Source organism: Mustela nivalis (genome assembly GCF_964662115.1).
Source record: "Mustela nivalis genome assembly, chromosome: 2".
Taxonomy (NCBI): Eukaryota; Metazoa; Chordata; class Mammalia; order Carnivora; family Mustelidae; genus Mustela; species Mustela nivalis.
The window spans coordinates 147,638,767-147,665,625 of NC_139021.1; the positions used below are offsets into that span (position 1 = coordinate 147,638,767).

The following is a 26,859-nucleotide window of genomic DNA, read 5'->3' on the forward strand; positions in this document are numbered from 1 at the left end:
AACATATGAACTTCAGGGTGGAGGGGACACAATTCAGTCCAGTATACCAGGAACTCACCATCATGTTGTTCCTTGGGTCCTGAGGTCCCTAGCTCCTCTCTGTCCATCTCTCAGAATCTTCTTATGTTTGTTTTAAATATAATGTCCAGGACTTTTAGTGGAAGGAATAGGGAAAATTCCACTTTATTTTCCTGGAAGCAGAAGACCCTCCCTCTTGAGCTCTTTAAAGAGACTTTTGTGGGGCACCTGGCTGGCTCAGTGGGTTAAAGCCTCTACCTTCAGCTCAGGTCATGATCCTAGGGTCTGGGGATTGAGCCCCAGGTCGGGCTCTTTGCTCAGCAGGGAAGCTGCTTCCACCTCTCTCTGCCTACTTGTGATCTCTGTCTGTTAAATAAATAAAAATCTTTAAAAAGAGAGAGTGAGTCTTTTGTAACTCAAGTAAAAGCTGTTCTGATTTGCAAGAGGCAGGTTTCACTGGGCAAGAAATATTTTTGTGGAAATTTCCATAGCCTCTGGAAACTGGGAACTGAGAGCATAAAGATTATTCTATAAGCCATAAAGTAAAGAAGAACATGGGATGCGTGATGGCAGAGTTCTATCCCAAAAGCAGATACAATCCCTTTTTCTGAGGAAGAAAAATCCTCAGATGAGATTGACAGAGGTTGAAAAGCTCTAAGCCTCAGAAGAGGAGCCTAGTGTTCTATCTTCACAGACCTTGTGAGGCAGGAAAATAGGAATCTTACTTAAGTCAATCTCCCTCCCAGGGGGATAGACCAGAGAAGGCAAGTGTACCAGACAGAGCTGTGTGTGTGTGTGTGTGTGTGTGTGTGCACGCACACGCGCGCGCACAGGTAGAGGTGTTGGGGAGCAGCACCTGATTTCTGGAGCCCTCCAAAAGACAGAGGCGCTCTGTTCCTTTCATCTTGTTCACCTTAGTCACAGTCTATAAGCTTTCAGCCTCTAACAGAAGCTCCAGGTCCTCCAAGGCCTCGTGGTCTCTGGAATTTCTGCATCACCGAAGCTGTCAGCTCCCCAGGCGTGGGTGGCCGAGCAAGCTCCTCCTATTACTCACCTCCCACTTCTCACTATTAAGCAGGGCTCCTTGAGGAAGATTGATTTACCACATTAAACGAGCCCCCATGTGCTCGATGAGAATGTCACAAGACAAACGGCTCCTGCCGCGTGCCTCCAGCCCCCCACCCCCTGTTTCCATTACACTGGGGCCAGAGTCATGGTGGATGAATTTGGGTGTAGTTCATTTTCTGCCTTACACGATAAACTTGTCAGCCTTTGACCGATCAGCTACTCGTATGCAGGGAGTTCATTTGCAAGGCCACCTGGCATCTCGGCTCGGCTGTCCTGCTCCCATTTCGCCCTGTCTAATGAGCCAGGACCTGGGTATTGTAGGTTGGCGCTGAGCTCTGGGGCCCTGCACAACCTGCCTGTGATGGTGATGGCTCAGTCCCTCCCCAGGAGTCCCGTGCTTCTTCCTGGAGGTGGCTGGGCACTGAGACCTAGGGAGCCATCCTTGTTTGCTGTCAGGTTCATGTTGTCCATCTGGGAAGGAGTGTGCCAGGCCTCCTCTCTCTTGCCCCGAGGATGTGTTAGGCCTACTCCCCAGCATCCTGGCTAGACAGGCCTGTCCACTCCACATTGGCCTTAAGGTTGTTTCTAAGGAAATTTTGCTATAGGCAGATGCCCAGCCTGGGCTTTCAGAGCTCACTGAGACATGGCCAACAGGGCCTAGATGAGTAGGTCTGGGGCTACCCATGGTCCCTTAACTGGCCTCCAGACCAACACCCTCCCCAGGCTGCTAGGCAGCCTAGACTCTGCTCTGACCACATCAACTCCTATCCAAGATCCTTTGGCGGCTGCTTGTTGTTGCTAGATGAGGCCATTCACAGCCCTTGATGATCTGTTCCCAACCTGGGCACTGGGGTTGCATGCTGGGGATCAAGTCTAGCTCCCTCAGTTTACTGGATGACCTTAGGCAAGACATTTAGCATCTCTGTGAACAGGGATGATAAAAACGCCTATCTCATGTTCATTAGTATGAGGACTTAGGTTTATGCCTGGCACATAGTAGGTGTTCAACAAATGTTCACTAATAGCATCACTTCACTGCATTCTTCAGCCTCACCTAAATCCTACACGCCTTCACCTACAATCTGGGGGTGAACTGCAGCCTGGGGTGGCCCACTCACCCACATTCCGCCCACAAACCTGGGTGTATGCACCCCAGCCCTCAGAACATTTTCCAGCACTGTTATCTCCCTCCTGACAGGCTTCCCCCCTTCCTCTCTGCCTATTTGAATCTGACCACAGTATGGCCAAGGCCTTCCCATGCTCTGAAGTCACCAGTCAGCCTGGAATCCCAAACGAACCCCCAGAACAGCACACAGGGCAGGACCACTGCCCAGAGCCTTAGGTGGGGACTTCTATAGAGCAGACAGGGGCAGGACTGGGAGCCTTGCAAAGGGTAAGGAATCCCTTCCCTATCTCCATCCCTCCCAACCTCTCACCATTCCCCTATCCCATAAGGGTCCATACCCCAAAGGTGGTGGTTTTCTGATCCTCAAGCCAGCTGGGCTCCTCCAGGTTCCTTCTCTGAGCTGCATACACAGATCTCTGCCTCACCTGTCCATGTACACTTGAGTCCACTGCCAGCCATGGACACTTTCCTGTGCCCACCTGCACTGGAGACCCAGCCTCCACCCTCTGCGAGCTCCCAGACATGGGGGAGGAGACCAGGTCAGAGCTTCTGGGGTTGGACTGGCACTGACTGCTTGAAGCATGGGGAAGTCTGCAGTCAGTAGCTGGGTCATGTATGGAAGGGCATGCGCAATGTCATAGGAGACAACAGGTGTAGAGGGGATGGGTCTAGCCCTGGACCCAGGTACTGTACGAGGCCAGCCTAGTGAACAGAGCAGCGGTGCTTTGTCTGCACTGAGGAGCAGCCGCCATCCTCTGGGTGTGAGTTCTGGAGGGCAGGCGCTCTGTCTGGGCTGTTGCCACCCATGCCAGGCCTAGGTCCAGCCGCATTAATAGGATCAGAGAGCTTGGGAGAGGTTTATGAGTGAAACTCTGATAGGCAGAGTAGGAGAAGGTCCCCTATCCAGGAGACACCCTATGCATTCAGGGGATGTGACCCTCGAGGGGCAGCATGGTAAGCCACGGAGCCCAAAGGGCCATGTTTAAACTCAACCTCATAGAAGTCATTTCAGGTTGAAGATGGTAACACAGTGACTGCCGCACCCTTCAGGGGCGGAGGGAAGGGGAATTTCCCCAGAGCTTCAACTGGGTTACCTTTACATCTAGATCTTCAGGGCATGACCGAAAGTCTTGGAGATGATCAGAGTCCAGGAAAGCCCAAGAAGCCATGCAAAAGATAAGGAGTCATCCTGGCCTTTTCGGGATCAAGAGGGGTCCTGAAAGCATGGTACTCTCCAAACCCTCATTCTACACAGGAAGTGGGGAAAAGATGACCCAAGGATGGGCTGGCTTGCTGCTCATTCTGCTTCTCAGACTGGAAGGCTTGCTGTGAGAGGGATTTGCAAGAAGTGGGAGGAAGGGGATGGGTGGATACTGGAGACTGTCTTCCGTGAAACTGTATACAGACGCCTCTCATGAGCTGGAGAAATCACATGGGCAGAGCAGTGATCGTCACAGGTGACCTTAGCATCCGTGTGCCTATCTTATGTTGAGGAGGACCAGGGGAGATTCTTGGGGACTTCTCCACTCAAGGCTGATTGCACTGGAAGAGGGAAGTCACCACATGTCCCAGGGAGGGTCAAGGTGAGGCCAAGAGCAGGGAGGAACATACAGGACCCCTGGGTCCCTAGCTGGACAAAGGGAAGGGCAGGCTCCCACTGGCAACGTCAGACTGTGTATGGACTCAGCCTCCCACTGACTAGGGAAGGTCCCATTGTGCCTGGCTTCAACCCACAGGCAGGACCTGGCTGGTAAACGGAGACCACACTGGCTCCCACACATTCTCTGGACTTCAGGAAAGCAGATTTCAGGTGGCTATGAGAGGTGATGGGCATAATTTTTGGCTTGAGGCTCCAGAAGAAGAGAAACCTCCAGAACCAGGGGCTCTGACTCAGCAGTAAGTGGGATCCCAGTAGTGAGGGAAAGGGCAGGAGCAGAGAGGTATGTGTGCCTGGGCTTGGACTGACTACAGGAAATAGAAGGGCCAGCACTCAGGACCAGAACCTGCCCCACTGCCTGTCTTGATGGGGCAAAAAGGAACAGGGACTGTCATCTTGTGCAGGGGCTCCTTAGCCCGCAGAATGTTTCTCTCTGACAAACACCTCCTGGACAGGGACCTTGGATTTCAATACCTACAGGAACCAAGGGGGCTGAATGAATGAGAGGACTATGGTAAAACAAGGGTACGGTTTCTCAGCTCCAGCTGATTCTTACAGTGTGAGAAGGTGAACCCAAACTCACTACATGGTATAAGTTAAGATTAGATTTGGCCTCATATGACAGAAAACCCAAAATAATAGTGGTTTAAAGAAAACAGAGGTCTCTCTTTCTCTCTTGTATACCAGAAGTAAGCCATCAGAGCTGATACGTAGTGGCTAGGATTCTTCCATCACTGCAAGGGTGTGGTGCACAGCCATATGATCCGAAAAGGAGGCTAGAGGTCCAGCCATCACACCAGCGCTCCGAGCAGTAGATAGAAGAGGGTGGGAAGAGGGGCAAAGAGCACATGCTGGTTACCTTTAAAGAAGTCTCTTGGAAGCTCTCATATAGGGTTTCTAAATTTTATTGGCAGAATTAAATGTGGGTTCTCCTCTAACTGTAAGTGAGGCTGGGCAACGCACCTTTAGTTCTGGTCCTCCATGTGCCAAGCTAAAACCAGGCACTCTGTGTCTAAAGGAAGAATGGATATTGCCCTACACAGCTAGCAGCCTCTGCCCCACAGTGTCCCTTTGCCTCCAAATACTTTGCACCCCATCTTCCATGCACAGGATACTCTGGGGCTTGGGGGGAGAGGTAACCCTGTCCCTCATCCTGTTACAGCTTTCCAGCCCAAAAGTCTGGATAGAGGATGTGGTGGCAATGGAGGGGGCTGTGCGGGGAGAGCCCATCCAGCTGACCCAGCTCTGTTTGGGGAAGAGCCTTATGCCCAATGTCCCCCACGGAGCAATCAGGCTGCCTTGGTGACACGTCTCCTGCACAACTCAGTGCCTTCTAGCCTATTTGTCCTGACGAGTTCCACATGCCTGAATTGGCCTCAGTGGGCTCACCGGGGTATGGCTTCAGGGCAGACCGCCTGGCCCTTCCATCTGCGCTCTTCATTGAAATAACCGCTGAGGCAGGGAGGGGCAGAGACAGCAACACCTTGATTCCCTGAAGCTTTTCATGTGAAATTGACAGGTTTTTAATGTTCAGCAACTAATGTTTGAGAATTTTAGTTTGGAAAAAACAAACAGACCTATGGGCCAGATGTGGCTCTCAAGCAGCACAGTGGGGGGGGGCAGGGTACTGTTTGATGCAGGAATTGGGGCTCCTCCCCTGGCAAGGCTGGTCTGAGGCTGGTCTAATGTCCATGGAGAAGGCCCCGCATGAACCCCCTTCATCCTGGTGGGCAGTTCCAATGACCACCTGTCTGAAGGCATATCTGGCCAGAGCTGGAGTGTCGGTGGGACTCCTGCAGACCCCTGAGTGGGAGCCGGTTGCTGGGATTAGCACAGGAGCTCAGGAGAGTCTAGCTGACCACCACGGCCCACCCACTGGAGTCGGGAGAGGAGTCAGGACTGGCTCAAGGGCTGGGTGTCCATGTGTGTCTGCCTGTGGCGCATGGGGCTCCGCAGAGGGGACCTCAGACCTGGGGTCCGGAGGATAGGGATTAAGGCCTTATTTGCCCGGCCTGCAGACTCCACCAACCGGGATGCACTGGATATGATTGAACGCTGCATCTGTCTTGTGTGCCTGGATGCCCCGGCGGGCGTGGAGCTCAGCGACACCAACAGGGCTCTTCAGCTGCTTCACGGCGGAGGCTGCAGCAAGAATGGGGCGAACCGCTGGTATGACAAATCCCTGCAGGTGAGCCTCCCCAGCGGCAGAGCCAGGGCCGAGCCAGCAGATGCGCACACCTGCCGGGCTCACACGCTGGCCTGTGCTGCCCAGGATGCCACGTCTGGGGCCGGGGGAGCCGAAGGCACTGGAAATGTGCCACTGGTGTCAGCCCCTGGGACTGGCCACACCCCTTCCCTAGAGCCAGTGACCAAACCCAGCTCCAACTCCCAACCTTCCTACAGCCTGGGCCAGGTGTGCAGGACCTCGGGGTCAGACCTGGAGCTCACTCCCACTCTCCAAGCACACACTGTAAGGTGGGGTGTCCCGGGGGCCCCCTGAACATAACTTCAATGCATCCAGCAAGAATCATGGCTGATGCCCGGAAGTGCCAGTTTTTCTGAATCTCCATCACTCTTGTCTGACTGTTTCGACATACCTCCCTCCAACTCTGAGAGGTAGGACAGACAGCCCAGCATCTCCACAGAAGAAAAGCCATAAAATGAAATAATGCAATTCCTATGTTTTTTATTCACGTGACATCAACCCTGAAAAAAGATGCTCACTTTAGCCCGGAGAGAAACGCTCATGCAGGTGCAGATGAAGTTCGAGTTTGGGCCCATTCATTCCTGTTTCTCCAGCCTTTTCTCTCTGGTGTGTCAATCCTGAATCGATCCTTGTTTGTTTTTAAAGCCCCCCACCCCACTTTCACAATGACCATATTAAATAGCCAGCGATCGCTATGCTTTGTGCTAACATCGGCTCCCACAGATAAGCATTGATGGGCAACATTTCATTTTTCTCTTTCTCTGGCCTCTGCGTTCGGCAGGTTATCCTTTTTATTGGTTTGCATATTGATTCTGCTGTTTCTGATGAGTTCACTTGCTGCTGCGCTGGCCGTTTTAGCCTCCACCAGTGGTGCTAATGGCTTGTAATCTTTCATGGAGCAGCTGTGGGAATGTAATGATATAATGGATGTAGGGGACCAGAAACGTAGGAAGCCTTGGTAGTGGTTTTAAAAAGGCACTGTTTTCCTCCCTTTTGTTTAAGTGGCAAGGACAGAAAAGCATTAATGCACAAGTGGGCACAGTCTTCTCCTCCTGCCCCACAGGGGTGATTGTGCCCACCGCTGGGTGCTGTTCACGGGCAAGACAGATGATCAGATGACCTGGAGAAGCCAAACAGGCTCCAGGGACCTGAGCTGAGCGATCAAGAGCTAGAAGGAAGCAGGAGACAGAGAAGCAGAGGACACTAGGGAGAAAAGAAAAGACTGCAAGGGATGAGTTTTGAGAAAGACTCTGTGGGGAGGTTGATGGAAGAATGGGAGTAGAGATTCGGGCCACTGGCTCTAGGTGAGGGCTGGCGGAAGACAGGAGGAGAGTCGGCTCACATGTGTTATAGTGCCCCAGAAGGGCATCAGAAAACTGTCAATAATTGTTTGTTTGCTTGCTTGTGGATGGGAGACCAGATGGGATGCTGTGCTGAGCCGGGCTGTGGGCAGCCTCACCTCATCTGGGTTACATGTCAACAGTCAAATCTCATTCTTCTCATTCTTTTTTCCCAGCACCTCTGTACATGCCGAGCATGTCCTTTGTCCACGTCAGCTAAGTACAGCTTTAGCAAACTCCTTACAGTCCCTGGGGACCTTTCCTAATCCTTCTCTCTGATCCTCCTAGCCATCCTGTGAACTGGGCTTTATTGGATCCATTTTCAATGGTAGCAAACTGAAGCCAGGAGCTAAAATATCCTGTTGAAGGTCTCCCAGCTGGCAGGTGGCTGTGGCAGACCTGGAACCCTGGTCCCTGACTCGAAGCCCAGACAGCGGTTCATGGAACACCCTTAGAACACCTTTCCTTCACTCCCACCCAGAGACAACTATTTCTCCCTAGGATCTGCCCACGATCCAAACCGGATCGTTACCTTTCTTTCACTCATTCAACAGAAGTGTTGAGCACCTACTAGGGGGTAGACATGGGTCTAGATCCTGGGAAGAAACCAGGGGGGGGCAAACACACAGGCTCCATTTAGACCCATACTCTCACGAAGCTGTACAGGATTGTGGCCCTGTTGCACACTGTGCGATGGGGTGGGGGAACACAGGGCTTAACAGAAGCCAAAGGAACTTGCCCATGACCTAAGGAAAGAATGCAGGGCTTCAGGGTGGACTTTTAGGAATCACTGGACTGCTTCAACTGGGGAACCTTGGGCTCTACCCTCACTGCCCAGAGCATTTCTGGGAAGGAGGTCACCTAATAGAGCTGTCTCGAGGCCCCCATATTCTCAGGTCATGGCAATTTCATACAGCATTCCTTTTGGGACATTATGTGCTTTTGTGTCCTTGGAGGAGGGTCCCCCTCTCAGCCCCCCGCTCCGGAGAGGCCAGGGAGACCCAGCCTGGAGCCCAGGGACTAATTTGAGATGTAGACCCTACCTGAGGTCCGCTCACTTCTCTCCCTCCTTATTGCAGTTCGTGGTGGGCCGCGATGGCACATGCGGCGTCGTGTGCGAGCACTCCCCGTTTGATGGAATCGTCCTGGTGCAGTGCACGGAGCATCTGCTCAAGCACATGTGAGTCTGGGCACATCCTCCCCACCCCCCCCGCCGCCATCCCCTCACCTCCCTACCCCCCGCCGCAGCTACGGGAGCCAACACCAGACTGCCAAGGCGAGGCCCGGCTCGGCCATGAAAAATTTGGGTGGCCACCGGGGGGCTGCATTAGTCTGGAAAGTGTCTTAGCGAAGGATGGATTCAGAAACCAGCTTGAGCTCAGACACTTTATCTGCCACGGACAGTGGGGGCAGGCTGGGCATCAGGAGAAGCTTGGCCAAGAATTCTTAGCCAAAAAGGAACATCTGCTTTGGCCCAAGGAACCCAGACCAATATCTAGTGCTTGTTCCGAGTCAGGCCTATGCCGACTGTTGACCCAACAGAGGGGACGGGGGGAGGTCTCTGAGCTGTACTTCCTTCCACCCCTGGGAGCTGGACCTCTCTCCCTAGCTTCCGGGCTGGCCGGACTGAGTGCTTGCCTATCCCTTAAACACACCGAGTTCCTTCCTCCATTCACGGTTTGCTCCTTCTGTCCCTCCAGAATCTTCTCCCTGAATCAAAGTTCTAAATCTCTTACATGATTTGGGAGCTCTTTAGAATCCCTAAAAGCCCAAAGCAACCCTCACAAACAAACAACACAGTTTGCTTCTTCAGTTTCTCTCCGAGTGTTTCCCAAGTGTTAGTGGAGCGGAAGAACGTGAAAAGAAATGGGCTCTGGAGTCGGGCGGAACTGGCGGGAATCCAGGCTCTGCCACGTGCTTGTTTGGGTGGCTTTGGGGACTGAGCGTCAGTCTGTTCATCTGTGCAGTGGGCCCAGGGCAACTCACACCCCCTGAGGCTCCAGCAGCTAGGATGCCCACAGAGGGCGAGGCTAGCTGCCCGCAGTCCTCAGCTCCCAGGGCCGCAGGCCATCACCTGTCTGTGCCTGCAGGGTGAAGAGCAGCAAGAAGCTGGTCCGAGCAGACTCTGTCAGCGAGCTCCCAGCCCCCAGGAGGCTGCGTTGGAAGTGCTCCCCGGAAATCCAAGGCCTCTTAGCCTCGTCAGCGGAAAAACTTCAACGGTACAAAGCCCAAGCCTCTTTTAGGGCGATGCTCTGGTGTCACCCCGTGTCCACTCTCACCCCAACCCCCTCTGCCCAGGACGATGAGGCCCCTTGGAAGTTTCCAAAGACCCCAGCTCTTCTGCCTCCCCGCCCCCCGCCTCCGCCCCCGGCCCACCCCTTCAGGGAAATGTAGTCAAACTAAAGGGGAGTTATAACTCTTGGGGAAATAACCTTGCTCAAGTCTCCATCATTTCCATAAAATGCAAACATGGAGCTATTTTTTCACAGGTTTCACCTGACTGAGCTGAGTGGGGGGGGGGGGGGATTATCCCTCTGCTTTGGCTGGTGGGGGGGGAGTAATAAACAACTGGTTTGAATAGGTCATTTGAATCCAAGCTACTTCAATTTGCTTGAATTTACACTACAATGTGACAAGGGGACCTTTCTCCCCAAGGGGAGAGAGGCAGTTCCGTCCCTAACGGGACACAGGCAGGAGGGCTGGGATGGGGGTGGGTCTCTGTGTCCCCCAACCCCGCACTGGCGCAGTGCCAAGTTGTGGAGGGAGCTGCAGGCTGGCAACTAAATCGGCCCCTTGGTTTTTCATTCCCTCATTCAGTAAGTGAGCATTATTCATTCATTCATTCATTCATTCATTCATCAAACATATGAATGTGCCAGTACGTGGAAAGGCTGCGGACACATAAATGAATATGCCATGGAGCCTGCCATCCACACTTCAGTGGAGGAAGTAGACCCCCAGACCAAAACATGTGTGACGCAAGTGCCCAAACTGGAGAAAGGCATACAGGCCTGAACCCACAGAGGACACAGCAGTGGAATTCTACCAGGAGATCGTGGAAGGGCTTTGCAACAATGAGTCTTGAAGGATGGATAGGAGTTCGTGGTGCAGGCAGCTGGAGAAGAGGCAGAAAGGCAGCTTGTTTGAGCTTGTACATAGAAGATTTATAGAAGATGTAGGCTGGTTTGGAAACCAGCAAGTGAGAGAACGGCCAGAACTGAGGCACTAAAGGGAAGTTGAGGTCACATTTTGAAGAGCTTTGCTGTTCTTGTGTTATGGGGTCTGGATGCTGTTGTGCAGTGGGGAGGAGCCCTCGGAGGGTTTGGAGCAGGGGTTTCAGGGAGCCAGTGAGGAAGATGCAGTGAGCAGGACAGATCATGGCCAAGCTTGGAGGGGAGGGAGGACGAGTCCACCACAAGCTGCTCTGGGGGCTGACTGGCTGACGCGGGAGAGTAGAAGAGGCCTCGGGTGTTCATCCACAAAAGATGCTGAGAGCTCAACTGTAGGGGCTGTTCTTGGGATAAGCAGGCCTCTAGGAGAGCCAGTGAGTTGGTGGGCTGACATCCTTGGGTGGAGAAAGGTGCCCACTCACTTTCAGAGATCTGAGTGGTGCCTCCAAATTCTCTTTCCAGAGGTGGGGAGCCAGGAGAGGTCTGAGTGTGGGAAAGCAGGAGGAGCCTCAAGGGTTCCGAGCTGCCTACGGAAGGGAACAGGGTCTGAGTGGGCAGGGCCCAAGCAACAGACTTCCAGGTGACTGTGTGACCATGCACTCAGCCTGTCGAGAGACAGCTGGCTAACTGACTGGACCCTGGTCCCCAGAATCTGGCACAGCCCCACTGCGAGGCAAGAAGGCAGAGAGCATCTGAGGCCTGCAGCAGCGTGACTGGAGGGTGCAGGTTGCCTCCCCAGGGCTCTGCATTCACATACAGCCTGTGGACAGACCGTGTGGACCCCGCCAGACATTGCTGCAGTGGACAATCAGCCCAGACCCTGAGCTCATTGTGAAGGAGGGTACTGGTCCATACTGGTGAGGGGATGAATGCTCAAAGGTCTCAGTGTAGAGTCAGAGAATCTACCCGTTACTCTGACCATGGCTCGTGGGCAGTAAAGAGCCGGGTGTGTCACAGGAGGCTCAGCAATCATTTCTGGGTAAGATGGGTTTACAGTCGAGCAGCCCTCGCTCTGGTGACCGGGACCCCCAGGGAGGCCCCAGGCATTTCTTCTCATAGCACAACAGAGAGGAGTCTCTGTGAGGAGACATGGCTTCCAGCCATCGGAGAAACGGGTTTTTCCTTGGGCAAAGGCCGTGTGCCAGGTCTGGGAGAATGGCCAGGGTGCCAGAAGAATCTGAGGTTGTGGGACACGCATTCTTAAACAGGTCAGATGAATGGCTTCTTTCAGGCCCACTTCTGCAGGCAATGGGCTCCAGGGTTTTGTTTGTGGGCAGTGTTGTCCCTGCGCATGCAAATGTCTCTTGCCCCCATGCCCCATGCCCTTCCCTGCAGCCAGGTCCCCTCCCCGACCACCAGAACAGGGCCACTGCCCTACCCGGGCCAAGCCTCCCCTTCAGCTCAGGGAACCCTGGTCTGACAGGCCCTCTGCCACTTCCTCATGTCAAGTCCTGTCTCTGACACCCGATGCGTTCCCAGTGGGCAAGGACCATGTCCTCCACCTCCAGAGTCCTGGGTCGTAGACCAAGCTTGAGCCACTCAGTTAGACTTCGTAGTCTGTGCATTCTGTTTTGCATGCAATAGGGCCTCTTCTTTTCTCCCACAGAATAGTAAAGAATCTTGACTTCATTGTGTATAAGTTTGACATCTTTGGGAAAACATTCATTAAGAAGCAGAAATGCAGTCCTGATGCTTTCATCCAGGTGGCCCTCCAGCTGGCCTTCTACAGGTAAGCAAAGTCTGACAGCGGAACAACTCGGCCCAGGTGGGCTGCCCGACAAGCTGCTCTAGACTCTGGAGTCTAGAAGCATCCTGGAGGTAAGAATGACTTTCTGTGGGCTGAGAAGCTGGGAGGAGCAGGGCAGGCTTCAGAAAAATAGGAGCCGCCTGAACCGGGATTCAGAGTCTGAATCCAATCTCAGAAATGAGAAGGAAGGACATCATAGTCAGGAAGTTGCCTGAGCAAAGGCCCAGGGGCTGCTCCTCCTCCTGCCCTCACGTGGGCCCCTATAGCTCTGCCCTCTTCCTTGATAAGGACATGCAGCCAGCACCCCCTCCATGTGTCCCGTCCAAGAATGCAAACTCATCCTTGGTTCGTCCCTGTCTCTCCTCTCCCACCCGGGACACCCTTATGTCCGTCCTCCAGAGGTCTCTCAGACCTACCCCGTCTTCCATCTCCATGGCCGCCGGCCCCTCCCTGATCATCTCGTGCTTGCACAGCGGCAGCAAGCTCCCCGGGGGCTCTGCTTCCCACTCCCATCTTCACAAATCATCAACTTTGAAATATGCAAATCAGCTTCCATCACTTACCACCGTGAACCCTCCCCATGGCTTCCCACCATGTTTAGAACAAAGTCCAGGTTTTGAAAGGCTTCTTGTGAACTCGCCTCTCCTGGGCCCCTCCTCCCAAGCTCTCTCCGGCCTCTGGCCCTTTGCTCCCCCTGTGTCTCGCACCCTAGCCTCCTGCCACCACCCCTCTTCACACGCCTGCTCCTCCCCTCCACCCAGGTCTCTGCCCAGGTGTCTGCCCTCAGAGGCCTTCCCTGACCCCCTTACCTCAAGTAGCCACCTCAGACCCCTTCACCATCCAGCTCTCCAGCCTATCATATTGTGTTCTCTTTCATGGCAGTCATTGTTCATGTGGGCTGCCTTGTTCATTGATTTGTCAGTTTTGTTTTCTAGACTATCTCCCCCAAGCCTGACACTCTGCATGTCTCACACACCTGGCCCAGAGTAGGCCTCAAGGGCTGAGTCACAGACGTGAGAAGACACTACGGGAGTATTAACTGGGGGTGGCACAGTCAGGTCGGGTTTAGAGAAATCTCGTGGTAGCTCTGTGTTGGGGAAGGAGAGAAAGTAGAGAGCAAGGGTTGAGAACAGGGCAGGGAGGCCAATGGGTCTTTTATAGGAGGCTAAACTAAAATGCAAAGTAGACCAACCTCAAGACAAGGCTGGCTCCTGTTGGTTCCAGTGTTCCCAAAGCAACTGGCACAGAACCCCACCAGTATCTGCTTTTACTTTGCAATATACAGGGGGAGCAGGGGACATAAAGTGACCTTGCAGTAAGGCCAGGGGAAGGAGGTCTCACTAATGAGCAGACAGCTCTCCTGTGGACACAGCATCCCAGATCCTAGTGTCCTCGCAAGGGGCCATAACCCACAGGGAGAGGAAATGTCTTCAGCCACTCTGGGCACTGACTCCATGGGGAAGGCTGACGTCATCCCACGTGAGGTCTGTGCTCATCGTGAGGACACAGAGACCTCGCTGACACTGAGCCGTGGAAGGACCTGGTGTTCTGAACCACTGTCGCCATTCTGATACTGGCAGGTGGCTGAGATGGGCCATAAGACAGGGAGCATTTCAGTTCGAGAGCTAGGAGGGACTGGCCAGCCCTGCGCACAGCCTCCTCTATCCTCAACTGATCCTTGTGGCACTGGATGTGGCCAGGAGTGGACATGGCCGGAGGCTGCTGGGCTCAGTGAACAACCAAAATAGGATCTGCTTCCCATGGAGAACATTCTTCAGAGTCTAAGCCATAACCAAAAAAAATGTTTTTACTCTGCCCCTAGATTCAGCAAAGCCTAGAAGATGTCTAGATGGGGGTTGGTCAGTGACTAGCCAGTGATGGCTTCTACTTTTGTGTTGGACATGGTATCTGCTGCCAGGGAAATGAGCTCACTGTCAGAGTCCTTCCTACCTGGGGTAATGAGACAGAAGTGTCCAGAAAGTTTATTCACCTTCTCACCAAGTTACAACGCCAAGCCCTGTGCTGAATCAGACTTGGCCTTCCTCTTAGTAGAGCTCCCTCAGCACAGGAGATACACGCTCTGACAAAGCCAGCATGCAGGCCCATGACTTGTGTCCCCTTATCAAGGCCCCTCTGTGATTCTGTGTCTTCCTCCTCCCCACCTCCTCCAACACCAAAGACTTTGCTGACCGGTGAGAAAGACATGTGCCAGCCAGATGTGCAAGCCTCGGAGTGCTCACTTGGTTCGTGTGCCTAATGAAAGGACTTTGCCTGGCTGGGGCCGGGAGAGGCACAGCCATGGCGCCCGTGGGTCTGTTGGAAACTCAGCTGCCCCTGGACAGGCAGGCCTGGGCTTCAGCCTCCTCCCTGCCTCAATCCATAGGTCATACTTGAATTGTTCTAAATAAAACAGGATTCCCTCAAGGATATGAATGATTAATCACATAGTTATTCCATTCTGTGCTATTAATCAAACACTCATCAGGTCTCGAAGAAAATTCTAGGTTTCCCACCAGATGGAGGTTTTTTGAAAAGTTACCCGTCACTTCTCTATTTTATATCCACACAGTGTCACTGGTGGATGAAGGCGTACACAGCTCTTCCTATTAGCGACTCCCCGACACTCATCTTTGGGAAATCTCCCCGAGAATTCTATTAACATTAAAATGAAATACTGTGCCCAGTAGTCAGGGCTGTAAACATAAAGCCTGCAGATGCTATTTTTCTTCCAGCATTTATGGTTTCCTCAGACGGTGACAGCGTTTGCCATTCATCTTCCATCTTCTGCAGGCTCCACAGGAGACTCGTGGCCACCTACGAGAGCGCGTCCATTCGCCGGTTCCAGGAGGGCCGCGTGGACAACATTCGCTCAGCCACTCCGGAGGCGCTGAGTTTTGTGAAGGCCGTCACTGACCACAAGGCTGCCGTGCCAGTAAGTCCTGCTCCGCCTGAGGAGTCCCCCGGGAGCCTCCTGTTGGCCAGGTCTCGGGGACAGCCAGCTCCTTTCACTTGCTGGTCCCTGAGTAGCCCTTCAAGCCCCATCTCTGGTCTGTTGACAGGATTCAGAGAAGCTGCTGCTTCTGAAGGATGCCATCCGAGCCCAGACAGAGTACACAGTCATGGTGAGTGACATGGTGCCTCTTCTCGGGGGAACTCATGACCGTGGGCCCAAAAGCTGGTCCTGCAGGCACCGGGCCACAGCACAGGACCTGTGTGAGAGCCGAGCCACCAGCCACTCAGTGGCTTGGCTGATGCCATGCCTCTCAGCCTTTTTCTTATTTTTAGTACCTGGGTAACACAGCACTCATTTTCACTTGGATTTTACAAGAATACCATGAATGATCTCTGAAAGAACAATAATGGTAATAATAGCACCAAATACGTATAGTACTTTACAGTTTATACAACAAGAAAAGTCAAATGTGAGAGATGGCGGCCAAGCCTGGCACACTGTGGTGGCTTGGGCACCTTGTATGACTGCTGGTGGGATGGTACTGCTTTTGCTTTCTTATTTTCTATTTATATTGCCTATGAGTAAAACGTTTTTGCTGAAAATTAATAGTGAAATCAAAATTTTATTTATTTTTACTTTTTTTTTTTTTTTAAGAGAGACAGCAGGGGAGGAGGGACAGAGGGAGAGGGAGAGGGAGGGAGAGAATCTTAAGCAGGGTCCATGTTCAGCGTGGAACCTGGCATAAGGCTCCATCTCATGACCCTGAGATCATGACCAAAGCTGAAATCTAGAGTAAGATGCTTAACCCACTCGGCCACCCAGGTACCCCAAGTCAAAAAAAAATTTTTTTTGTTAAGATTTTATTTATTTATATGAGAGAGAGAGAGGAATGAGAGAGAGAGAACACGAGAGGGGAGAGGTCAGAGGGAGAAGCAGACTCCTCACTGAGCAGGGAGCCTGACGTGGGACTCGATCCTGGGACTCCAGGATCATGACCTGAGCCGAGAGCAGTTGCTTAACCGACTGAGCCACCCAGGAGTCCCTAAATCAAAATTCTAAAGGAAATGTTCTCTTAGTTTAAGGAAGTCGTTTATTTTCTAGCATGGCAGAGCCATCATTTGCATATAAATAACAGAGAATAAGCTACTACTTGGACAGGTGATCAATATATCAGTTGAAATTTATTCTGATACAGTCTTTGAAGGAGCATAGATCCTGTGAAAAGGGCTTGACCAAATTTCACTCCATATACTTGAAAGCAAGTACAATGCTTATTTGGGTTTTAGAATGAGCCAATGTAGACTTCTTTCCACTGAGTTACCAGGTCCTGAATTCATCTGAAGAGTTAAATGTTCATTCTGTTTGGGGAAAATCCAGCTCACACTCATGTATTCATTGGGTATTTTTGGTCTTCTTGCTTAATGCCAGACAAGGTGCTGGGTGGGAGGAAATAAAAGGTGAAGTCCACAACCCCTGTCCTTAGTGAGTTTACTGAGTAGCTGAGAGGAAAATCCCTTAAATGATAAATCTCATCTCATGTGAAAAGGGTCCTCAGGAAGTAGGAGAGAGCATGGAGGGGCAAGCTAGTTCCTCATCTTGGGAAAGCCAGGAAGACTTCCCAGAAGAAGTGGTGCTTGATATAAGACTTGAAGGATGAAGGGATGCTTGTCAGGCGGACATAGAAGGGAAAAATGGTCCCAGAAAGGAAGAGTACGTGCAAAGGTAAAGAATCTTGAGAGAATAAGACACATTGGAGGAAAGGCAAATAGTTCAGTGTATGTTTGCGAAGGACAGAGGCACAGGAGAGCTTATGAGGTGGGATTTTTCAGTCACAAAGTTTATTCCAGTGGCCAGGTAGAAGGAGGACTGGTTGGAGCATGGGTGGTCTGCCAACATTCAGTGACACTAATTAGGAACCTATATAATATTTAGGTAGAGCTGAGCTAAGGACTGACATAGGGCATGGGCAGCGGATTGAAGAGGTAGACACCAACTTCTGCTTAGCCATGGTAGACACAGGGTTTACTGTTACTCCCTCTGAAATCCTCAGAAATATCAGCAAAGGCAGTTTTTTTCTTTTTTAAGCCATGAGTATACTAGGCAAAGAGAGTGAGAAAAAAAGGAACAGCAAAGTTTTCACATTAGAAAATAGAACAGATGGCCAGTGACTTAGCAAACCAGGGGAAGCTAAAACCCAGGCGAACAGTAAGGGAGACCCAGGAACCCAATGAATTGTAATCACAGAATGGCTCAGGCATTGGAGGCACCCACCAGAAGTACAGGTGTGTGTAGGGCTGAAAAGAAGAGGGTTGGCTGATTATTTCTATAAGAAAGAATCAGACCCTCAGTTCCTTTCCACCATCCCATGCAGTTAGGTGACTACCCTTTCTCAATGGTAAGCTAGAAGCTTAGCCTCTGGAGAAGCTGAAGACAGAAGACTCTAGATCTGGGGACACCAGGTAGAGCTCAGGGAGGGTTAATCAGATTAAACATGGCAATTAATCAAAGTCTACCTACTCAGCTCCAGGTTCATTGGGAAGTACTTTTATTACCAAGTCTCTCCAAGAATGAGATTATAGAATTTCTCTGTGGTGAAACTGACCAGGCCAAGAGAAGAAATTCACAGATACTGATGGCTGGGGTGCCCAGAGAAAGAGCCCAGCCAGCTCACCTCCCAGTGAAGGCTACCAGAGGGCAAGCACAGGCTTACCCTTGTATCTTCTTATCATTCTTTCAGTGCTTTATTCTGAAATATAAGTAAGTAGCCATTAATCATCAGACATTGAGGAAAGCCACTAACATAAGACACAAAAGCCAGTAGAAATGTTTTTGTGTAATTTTTAAATTTTTGGTTAATTTTTAAAAATAAGTTAAGAGAAACTTCAAAGAAATGAAAGCAATGCAGAAGCAGGAGAACATGTTTTAAAACAGTAATTGAGGTCCTCTGAAAGATAATGAATTTATTGCATCCATTAATAAGAACACAAAACTGAAAAAAAATCTTCTTGGGGCAATAAAAATAATTCTGGGGGAAATATGGTAGAAAAAATGCAATGGAAGGATTAGGAGATAAAGCTGAAATAATCTTCCCCAAATATCAACAAAACAAGAAATGAAATATGGGACAGAAAAAATGCTCATTATGTGAGAAATAATATCCCAAGTAATACATATCCAGAAAGAGAAAATGGTGGTAAAGGGGAACAACAACAAAATAATTCAGGAAAACTTCTCAGACTTGAAGGATGTGAACTTTCTTATTGGGAGAGCCCACCATGTATTTGCATGAGAGATGAAAAGATTCATACCAAGGAAATTTCACGACACAAAGATCAAAGAGAAGATCGTAAAATCTCAGTGGGAGAGAGGGGGAAAAAATACGAAGATCTGGAATAAAAGTGCAATTGAACTTCTCAACAATATCACTAGAAGGTGGAAGATAATGGAGCAATGCCTTCAAATTCTGAGGGGAAATTATTTTTAATGTATTTTTCATACCCAGCTAAACTATGATCAACTTTGTAGACAAAAGAAAGACATCTTCAGACAGATAAGTTCTCAAAAGCTTTACTTTTTAAGCTTTCTTTCTTGTCAAACTACTGGAGGATTTAGACTACTAAAGTAAGAGATAAAACATAAAAGACATCATAGGCTCCAACAATCAGAAGATTCAGCACAAGAAAGTGAGAAAGATGGTGACAGTAAAAGGAGGTCCCAAGTTGACAGCTGTTTAGCAGACACAGAAACAATCAGCCCATAGAGAAGCCAGAAGAGGGGGCACCTGGGTGGTTCAGTCAGTTAAGCATCTGCCTTTGGCTCAGGTCATGACCCCAGGGTTCTGAGATCAAGTCCCACCTTGGGCTCCCTTGCCAATCACTCCCCCAGCTTGTGCTCTCGCTCACTCGCTCTCTCTGTCAAATAAATAAATAAAATCATTTTTAAAAAATAGAGAAGCAAGAAGTGAGAGATGGAATGAAATTGATAAATTATCTGATTTAGTTGACTGTACTAAGAAAAGTTTTACACTTCTGGCTGAGAGTTTAGGAATCAATTAGTTATAGATCTCTAGAAAGCTAAGCAAATGGGGAAAACCATAATTCAATCATTAAAAAACTGTCCATTCCAAGGAAAACAAAAGATGAATAAGAAAGTAAATCTGATCATAATACAGCCTGAGACTCAGATGGGAATACTTGTATAATTTAAATCATGTCAGCACTGACTCCTGATCAGACAGTGAGGAGTTAAAAGTAGCTTTATTGAGAGGATGGGAGAATGGAAGACTGTCTGGGGAGCAGGAATATGAAAGAGCCAAAGGTTCGTCTTCTATCGCACGAAGACATAGATAAAGCTGAAAAAGGTAGTGAATGCATTCTAAGACTGTTATTTAGAACTAAGACAATTAAATAGCCAAATTGGTTGCCTCTGTGGAGTGGGAATCAGACCTGGCAAAGAGACAGACGCCTTCAGCTTCTCCGGGGTTTTAAGCTATATAAATATATAGCTTTGGTAATAATTTATGGAAGATTTAGAAAAATATCCTCTAAAGCATGGCTCTAGGGTTCAGCTCTGTTAACTATTTTATGTTGTTGGGAACAGCTAAATAAAACAGAGGGGCTTGGGAAGGGGAGAACTATGAAAATCTGTTGTGGTGAATCTGGAGCCTGGCTGGCTGTGTGGTGCTGGGTCAGGGTCAGGGGGAAGCAGCAAGGAGAGCTACAGCTCTGTGGCAGCTGTATTGGGCCACGGTAGCGAGAAAGGACATCCCAGTGAAGGAGTCGTCGTGGTCCAGACCCTCCCACACAAACTCTCACAGCACCTTAGGCTCTCCCTTCACAGCATGCACATCCCCAGTGCCCAGCAGCCTTGGGCACATAGTGGGAGCTCAAGTAAGTTTCCCCGAATGGATGAAAGATTGAACGATGAATCGTGTTACTCATGATGACTCGTGGCCTTAATCCAAACACTCCGTTCAGTCAGCCTTGGTTGCTGCTGTGAGCTGGAGGGGGTGAGGACCGGAGGCTGGCTGCCGCACAGAGCAGCGGCTTCCACAGGTCTACACGAGTCTGCGATTTGACAGAGGAACCAGTAGCACACTCACTGCATAGATGGGCTCAGAGTCCTTCCCCTCTGTCCTAGCGGGGCATGTCCAAAGTGAGCTGTGGTTATATAACATCTTTCCAGCCTATAATTAGGTGGATCTGAAGAGACTGGAGCCTCTGACTCATCTTTATTCATTCATTCTTCACTGAAAAAGAACAGCTGTCAAATCCCAAAACGTGCCTTGTAAACTTGAACGAAGTTCATTTTGATGGACGTTTCCTCCTATCTGGGGCTTTAACAGCTAAGCAGCCATCTTACCTAAGTGTGAACCTCCCAAGATTTACACTTAACCCAATGTGAACGCACTACTATAGGTCAGAGACGGCCCCCAAGTCTCCACCACTCCTAAAATTAACCCCAAATGAACATGTAATCCAAGTAAAACCAGTGTGCATGCTACATATGCAGCCTCAAGTGGGGAGGAGATGAAATGAGTATGCAGACCCCACCGCCCCACTTCCAGCCAGACCACCTCCAAGCTCTGCCTACATAGACATCCTAGAGTCCCCACTGCTCTGATCTTAACCTTTGATAAGAGTTCAAGTATCTTGTAATAAAAAGGAAAAAAAAATCTTTCTTCATTCAACAAGCTTTCCCCTTGTAAACATTAGCTGAGCCTCTAAGATGTCTAGTTCCTGTCTCAGAATGATTTCTTAGGCTATAAATCCAGTTTATTTGAACCGATCCTGAGCCCATGAAATAGCAACCAAGATTTAAGAACAGGCCTTAATGTCCTCTATCCCTCATTCCTTGGACTCTGGCTGGGGGATAAAGTGTTTGTTGCAGTGAGTGTCTGCCCAGTGATAGCCTGGGGCACCACTCTCCATGCCCCAACAGGACCCAGCACCCATCCCTGCCCCCCCAGTCTCCTCCCCTATTCAAGAAAGTACTAGAGATGCCCAGCCCACCCCTTTCCAATTAGAGGGGTCATATGCAGTGTGTCGGCAATGACCATGCTGGGGTTGAGAAGCAGGGGATACTCAGACTCACAGACCTTTAACTCAGGCATGCTCACATTAGAACCCAGCCTGCGCCAGACTCGCCCTGTGCATGTAGGAAGGATCTGAGGAACACCAGCTGAGCGGTAGAGTGGTCAGCCCTGGGCGGCCACCCACACACGTTGTCCACAGCAAGCACCAGGTCAGCATAAGCCAGGACTCTTGCAATGGCCATCGGCATTGTGGACTAGAGAAGGGGGAGGGTTTGGGAGCCCCTGTCTCATTTCCTGTTCTTTGCCCCCAACTACCCAGGCCATAACAGGGATGGCCATCGACAACCACTTGCTGGCGCTGCGGGAGCTAGCTCGGGACACATGCAAGGAGCTGCCCGAGATGTTCACAGATGAAACATATCTGACCAGCAACCGGTTCGTCCTCTCAACCAGCCAGGTACGGTGTGGCTGTCACCCAAGGGGCCATTTAGTGTAAATGAGCTTTCTAAAAGGCCAGTTAGCATAAACCAGTGACTCCAGCCCACTGGCTAGAGTCAGACAAGTCCCAGAGGAGCTTCTCACAGGCTGCATGCCCTTTGGCAAAGTGACCTAAATGCTCAGAGTACTGGTTTCCCCACTTAGTGGTTGTAATCATGGATGCCACCCTAGCAGAGGTGTCCTGAATGGGAACTGGTGCTCTAGCCCTGAGCTTACCAGCATTTCATCTGTTACCTGTGGGGTGGTGTTCCACCATGACAGCCACAGGCTCTGAAGCCCAACAGGTCTAGAGCCAAGTCCCGGTTCAGCTAGAAGCAACAGTTTGGGTAGAAAGCCTAGCCCAGTGGCTGGCGTGGAACAGGCACTCCAAACAGGTCACGGTCATTATGGTAAAGTGCTATGAGACCAACTGCAGACGATCAGTGGCCAGCCCAACATCTCCCAAGCCTGTTCTGTTGGAGGACCACTGTGACAAAGACAGAATACAGTCTACTGGAGAAGGACAGCAGTTTGGGAAAGAAAAGGACTCCCAAATGTCAGTTGACTAAGACTCCGCTTCATCTGCTAAAGGCTGGACATGGGCAATGAGAGGGGCTGATCAAGTTGTGTTTGAGGATAAAAGCCCACTCAGTAATTTGATTCTGTCATGACAGCGGTGAGCTCGCAGACGCGAATCAGCGAGGGCAGGCCACAACAACATAAATTCTTCAGGAAACTATCCATGGGCCAAAAAGTGCTTTGGAACGGTTTTACGGCCTTCAGCTGTTGCACGGCAAATTTATCTGACAATAAGGTGACTCTATTAGCAAGACTAATGGTTTGTTCTGCCCCATTAAAACGGCCGGTGTCACTTCTGAAGGCCTGACTACACAGCGCCTAAAACCTTGGGTTTAAAAACAATCCCAAGCCTGCAACTCCCCGAGAATGTGTTCTAGTTTTCCCCCTATGACCAGCTAAGACAATGAATTTGGGGGCGGGGGGAGAGGCTTGGTGTTTTTTCTTTCTCCCAACTGACAATGAACATGTATGGCGGGAATGCCTTCGGAGACACATTTTCCTGATTTGTGTCCTAATTACAAAACCTCAGCGCTCTGAATTCAAAATGTGTTAGGTGCCTAACTAAAACGCCAGTCGATGGCAGTCTCTGAAATGCCCAGTGCTGGGTAATTGCACATGGCAGGGGGCTATGGGGAGAAAAGCAGACCAGCCAGGCAATACTGACAGTAATTAAGGATGTGGGGAAAATCGACAGAGAAGACAGGCCAGATTTCCTTCCGTTCATAAATTACTCCCTCTGGGAAGCCATCTAACTATGGGGTGCCACCAGGGTGCCATTGAGGAAATTACCCTGATTGCCTCGGTGCCTCATAAAGCCCCCAAGGTGAAGGGGAGACTCAGCCTGAGACCCAGCACAGGTCACTCTGGGAGATTTTGACTTCATAAGTTGAGCAGATTTCCCACCAGGGAGTGGCTTATGGACCCTCTTCTTTCCATATCGTGCAGTTAGATGGGTTTGTTTTTATGACTCTGGCTGTAGCCATCCATGCTGAAGCTATTGGATCATTTGGTTAATTCAGTCAAACACCCAGGTGGAAAATGGAGAAGTAAATATCCCGTTGAAGCCTCAGGGTTGCTGAAACACCCTGTATTCTAGCAAGGTCACAGGTTACTTTTCAGACCAGTGGCTTCTGACCTGTCCTCTCCTCCAGGTGCCCACAACCATGGAGATGTTTTGCTGCTATGGTCCCGTGGTGCCGGATGGCTACGGGGCCTGCTACAACCCCCAGCCAGAGAATATCCTTTTCTGCATCTCCAGCTTTCATGGCTGCAAGGAAACCTCTTCTACCAAGTTTGCGAAAGCAGTGGAAGAAAGCCTCCTTGAAATGAGGGACCTGTGTAGTCCGCCACAGTCTACAGGGGGCAAGCCACTGGCGCCACAAGAAAAAGCAACAAGGCCCATTCAGGGGCACCAACCTTGACTCCTGCTTCTCGGTTTCAGCTCCCCAAACCCAGCATTCTGCTGCCGCTAGACCCTGCCAAACCCCAGCTCCCAACCCTCTCCCCCTAGCTTTCGGTAGCTCCCCTGTCTTCAGGGCCCAACAGAGACCACACAGAGGCATCACGCAAAGCAAGAGTATGAAGAGGAAAGTGTCCCTCCTTAGGCATGGGGACTGTCCTTGTTTGCCAAACTGCCCTCTGGCCTGTGTACTGGGAAGTAAGTCCGGCCTGGCTCGGAGGTGGCCTTGGTGAGGTGTGCAAGTCTACACCACCTTCCCTCCATGGCCGCAGAAGCTTAATGGTAGTGTTTACTTCTCCAGCGGGACCTAATGTGTCCAGGGGAGGTTTTGCCCAACAAGAGAATGTGTCACTCTATTACATGCAGCATATCTACAAGTGTCATGAAGAAGGAGGCTAACTCCAGGTCAATACCTCTTTTCTTCTGGGAGGAGTAGGGGACATTGTTTTCAGATTCGAAGCAGTGTGACCATGACCTCCTCCAGGGTGGCTTGCCCTGAGCCATACAGGGCTGCAAAAACCCCATCCCTACACACACACACACACACACACACACACACACACACACATCCAGTTAATTTAAAATACAGTGACCCAGGCCCCAAAATACATTTCTCCTTTCATCTCCTGGGGGCAGCCTTCCATTGAGTTTGGGAAAATCTGAGAAGGGAAAAAGAATCATCCACCATTGCACTGACCTTATGCTGCTCGGCCCCCGGGGCATCAGCGACAGTCCAGGAGGAGGAAACAACCCAGTGCCCCCCATGCAGCAGGGCAGGGTTGGTGGGAGGACCAGTCCATTTCCCCAAGAATCCTGCCTCTTGTATTTTTTTTCTGGTGGCTTCCCCACTGCCCTTTCTATAAGGAACCATACCCATTATAGGTGATCTGCCTTCTAGAGGAGAAGTGAGAGGGTTGCTTTGGGGATTTTTCTGTCATTGTTATTTGTTTTGTTTTATTCATTCTTAAGAGAGGTTTTTAAGAAAACCACTGTGACATTAATTTCAGAAAATGATCTCAGTGGCCCAAGCAGGTAGAGGATGTTATCTAGGGCTTGTAATGAAACCCCATGTGGAGGAGCACAGAGCAGGGCTTTGCCTAGGCTGGCGGGGGGGGGGGTGGGGGGAGCAAGTTTGAGCAGACAGCTGGTGGGGACCAGGGCCAGGAGGAGGGAAGGGCTATGTCCAGAGTCAGCCCTGATGGAGGGACAGACCGTGCACAGAGCCAAAGTTAAGTTTGTCCTGAGAGGCTGTGATCATCAAGGAGATAGGAGAGGCACTTCCCACTGGGGAATATTTTTATGGTAAATCTAAAAAGGCAAGGGAGTGGGAAAGCAAGCAGAAAATCAAAACTGCAGATAAATGAGGCAGTCTCTGTTCAGAGGAGGAACAGAGCTCAGCGCTAGAGAGATCTGCGGTACAACCCTGAAGGGGAGTCCTGGCAAAGCCCCCTCACTACACTCCCATTGTGCTCTGGGCTGGGGACCCTGTGCAGGTCCCTCTTGCCCACTAGGCAAGTTTCTGCACTTTGACCTCTATGGATGAGGGCTGAGATGGGTTCCGCTGGCATTATGACCTTTGCTCAGCTCTCTGAAAACACAAACAGGACCAAGCAGTAAATGCTTTGAGCCCTGGTTTTAGACGGAGGATTTCTGTTGGATGATCTGCAATATTCTGCACAACCCTTCAGAGTCATCAGTCTGTAGGTCCATACTGCTTCCACAGACATCCACCTTCCTGCTACCCTAGGAAAGTTGCAGCTCAAGTGTCCTGGGAATATCTGGGGAAATGCTGTCTCCCTGCTATAATTTGACCCAAAGCCACTTGTCTGTTCTCACCAAATGACCACAGTACAGATCTGAGTTCTCTGCTGGTTTCCTTCCATGGATTTCTGGGCAGGCAGAGAGCACTGATTTGGGGATCAGGCAACCCCACTGACCTTAACCAAGAGACTTAAATGCCCAGAGACTCAATTCTTTCTATCATCAGATGGGGACAAGAATGTCCCGACCTTGCAAGGCTGTGAGGATTGTAGAGCACGTGTGTAAAGGGTCTTGCAAAAGCAGGTGGACACTGGTGTCCTCTGTCATGATGATGTTACCCCAGTGGGCAATGTTCAGATGAATTTGCTTCAAACTTTTCACACTGATTTTAAAGAGCCAAACTCACATCTATCATTCTCTGCACAAAAGGAAAGGAAACTGACTCTACACATTCAGATATCAACCATGCACTGTGAGGGCTTCAGGAAGTGGGGGATTGTGGACATTTGGCAGGAGGGAACACCTCCTCTTTCTGAGGAAGAATCTGGAAGCTGGTCTTCCCCCTCCAAGAACAAGTGGAGGCACTGAGACTTTATGCAAAGGCAATGCTGAGCCATGGCCATGGGCATTTCTGGGGGATCCTGGTAATGGAGACTGTTCCAAGTGTCCCCAAAGAGATGGAAAATGAAACATGGAGACAGTCACTGTGGGGGAGTCATGCATAATAAACATGCTTGTGGCCACCTTACGATACCACTAAGTTGCCAAGATACATAAAGTTGACATTTGAGTTCTATTTTTATAAAATTGTTCTAGATTTATGGCAATATATACGTGTGTATTATAGCCTTTCGATTTTAAGTTATAGTTTTGTGCTTTGAAGAAATATGTATGACTAAAGAACTGTATATTGAAAGCACTATATTCAAAATATTTAAAGACCATAAGTCCATATTCAATAAAAAGTAATACCAAGAAAGACGGTGTTAGCCATTGTTTCTAAACAGAAATGGTATTCAAATTTTGTTATAAGTTCTGTGAACTGGGTCAACGATCTGTTTGGCTTTGTCTGAGGTCAGCAGCAGCGGTGGACATCTGAAAGATACAGGGTTCAGGAGAGAAAGAGAGGCAGGAACTTAGTCTCTCCTAGTGTGTGGCATGGGGAAAGGGTGAAGGGCAGAGAGGCTTCAGGGGCTTTTGTGATCATGTTGGCAGAAATCTGGGTGTAGAGATGGGTGTCTGCACATAAGCCTGCACCAACATG

The 26,859-nt window shown here is 50.3% G+C and overlaps 1 protein-coding gene across 1 annotated transcript in view; it reads left to right on the forward strand.

Moving 5' to 3' along the window:
- CHAT (choline O-acetyltransferase) overlaps positions 1–23,830 on the forward strand; it is a 48,105-nt gene extending 24,275 nt beyond the window's left edge. Inside the window, exons 8-15 of the mRNA XM_082722563.1 lie at positions 5,888–6,057; positions 8,495–8,595; positions 9,506–9,634; positions 12,192–12,314; positions 15,123–15,264; positions 15,392–15,454; positions 21,639–21,776; positions 23,527–23,830. Coding sequence (XP_082578689.1) covers positions 5,888–6,057; positions 8,495–8,595; positions 9,506–9,634; positions 12,192–12,314; positions 15,123–15,264; positions 15,392–15,454; positions 21,639–21,776; positions 23,527–23,796 — 1,136 coding nt within the window. The 3' untranslated portion in view covers positions 23,797–23,830. The remainder of the gene's footprint in view (positions 1–5,887; positions 6,058–8,494; positions 8,596–9,505; positions 9,635–12,191; positions 12,315–15,122; positions 15,265–15,391; positions 15,455–21,638; positions 21,777–23,526) is intronic.
- The last annotated feature ends 3,029 nt before the right edge of the window (positions 23,831–26,859 follow it).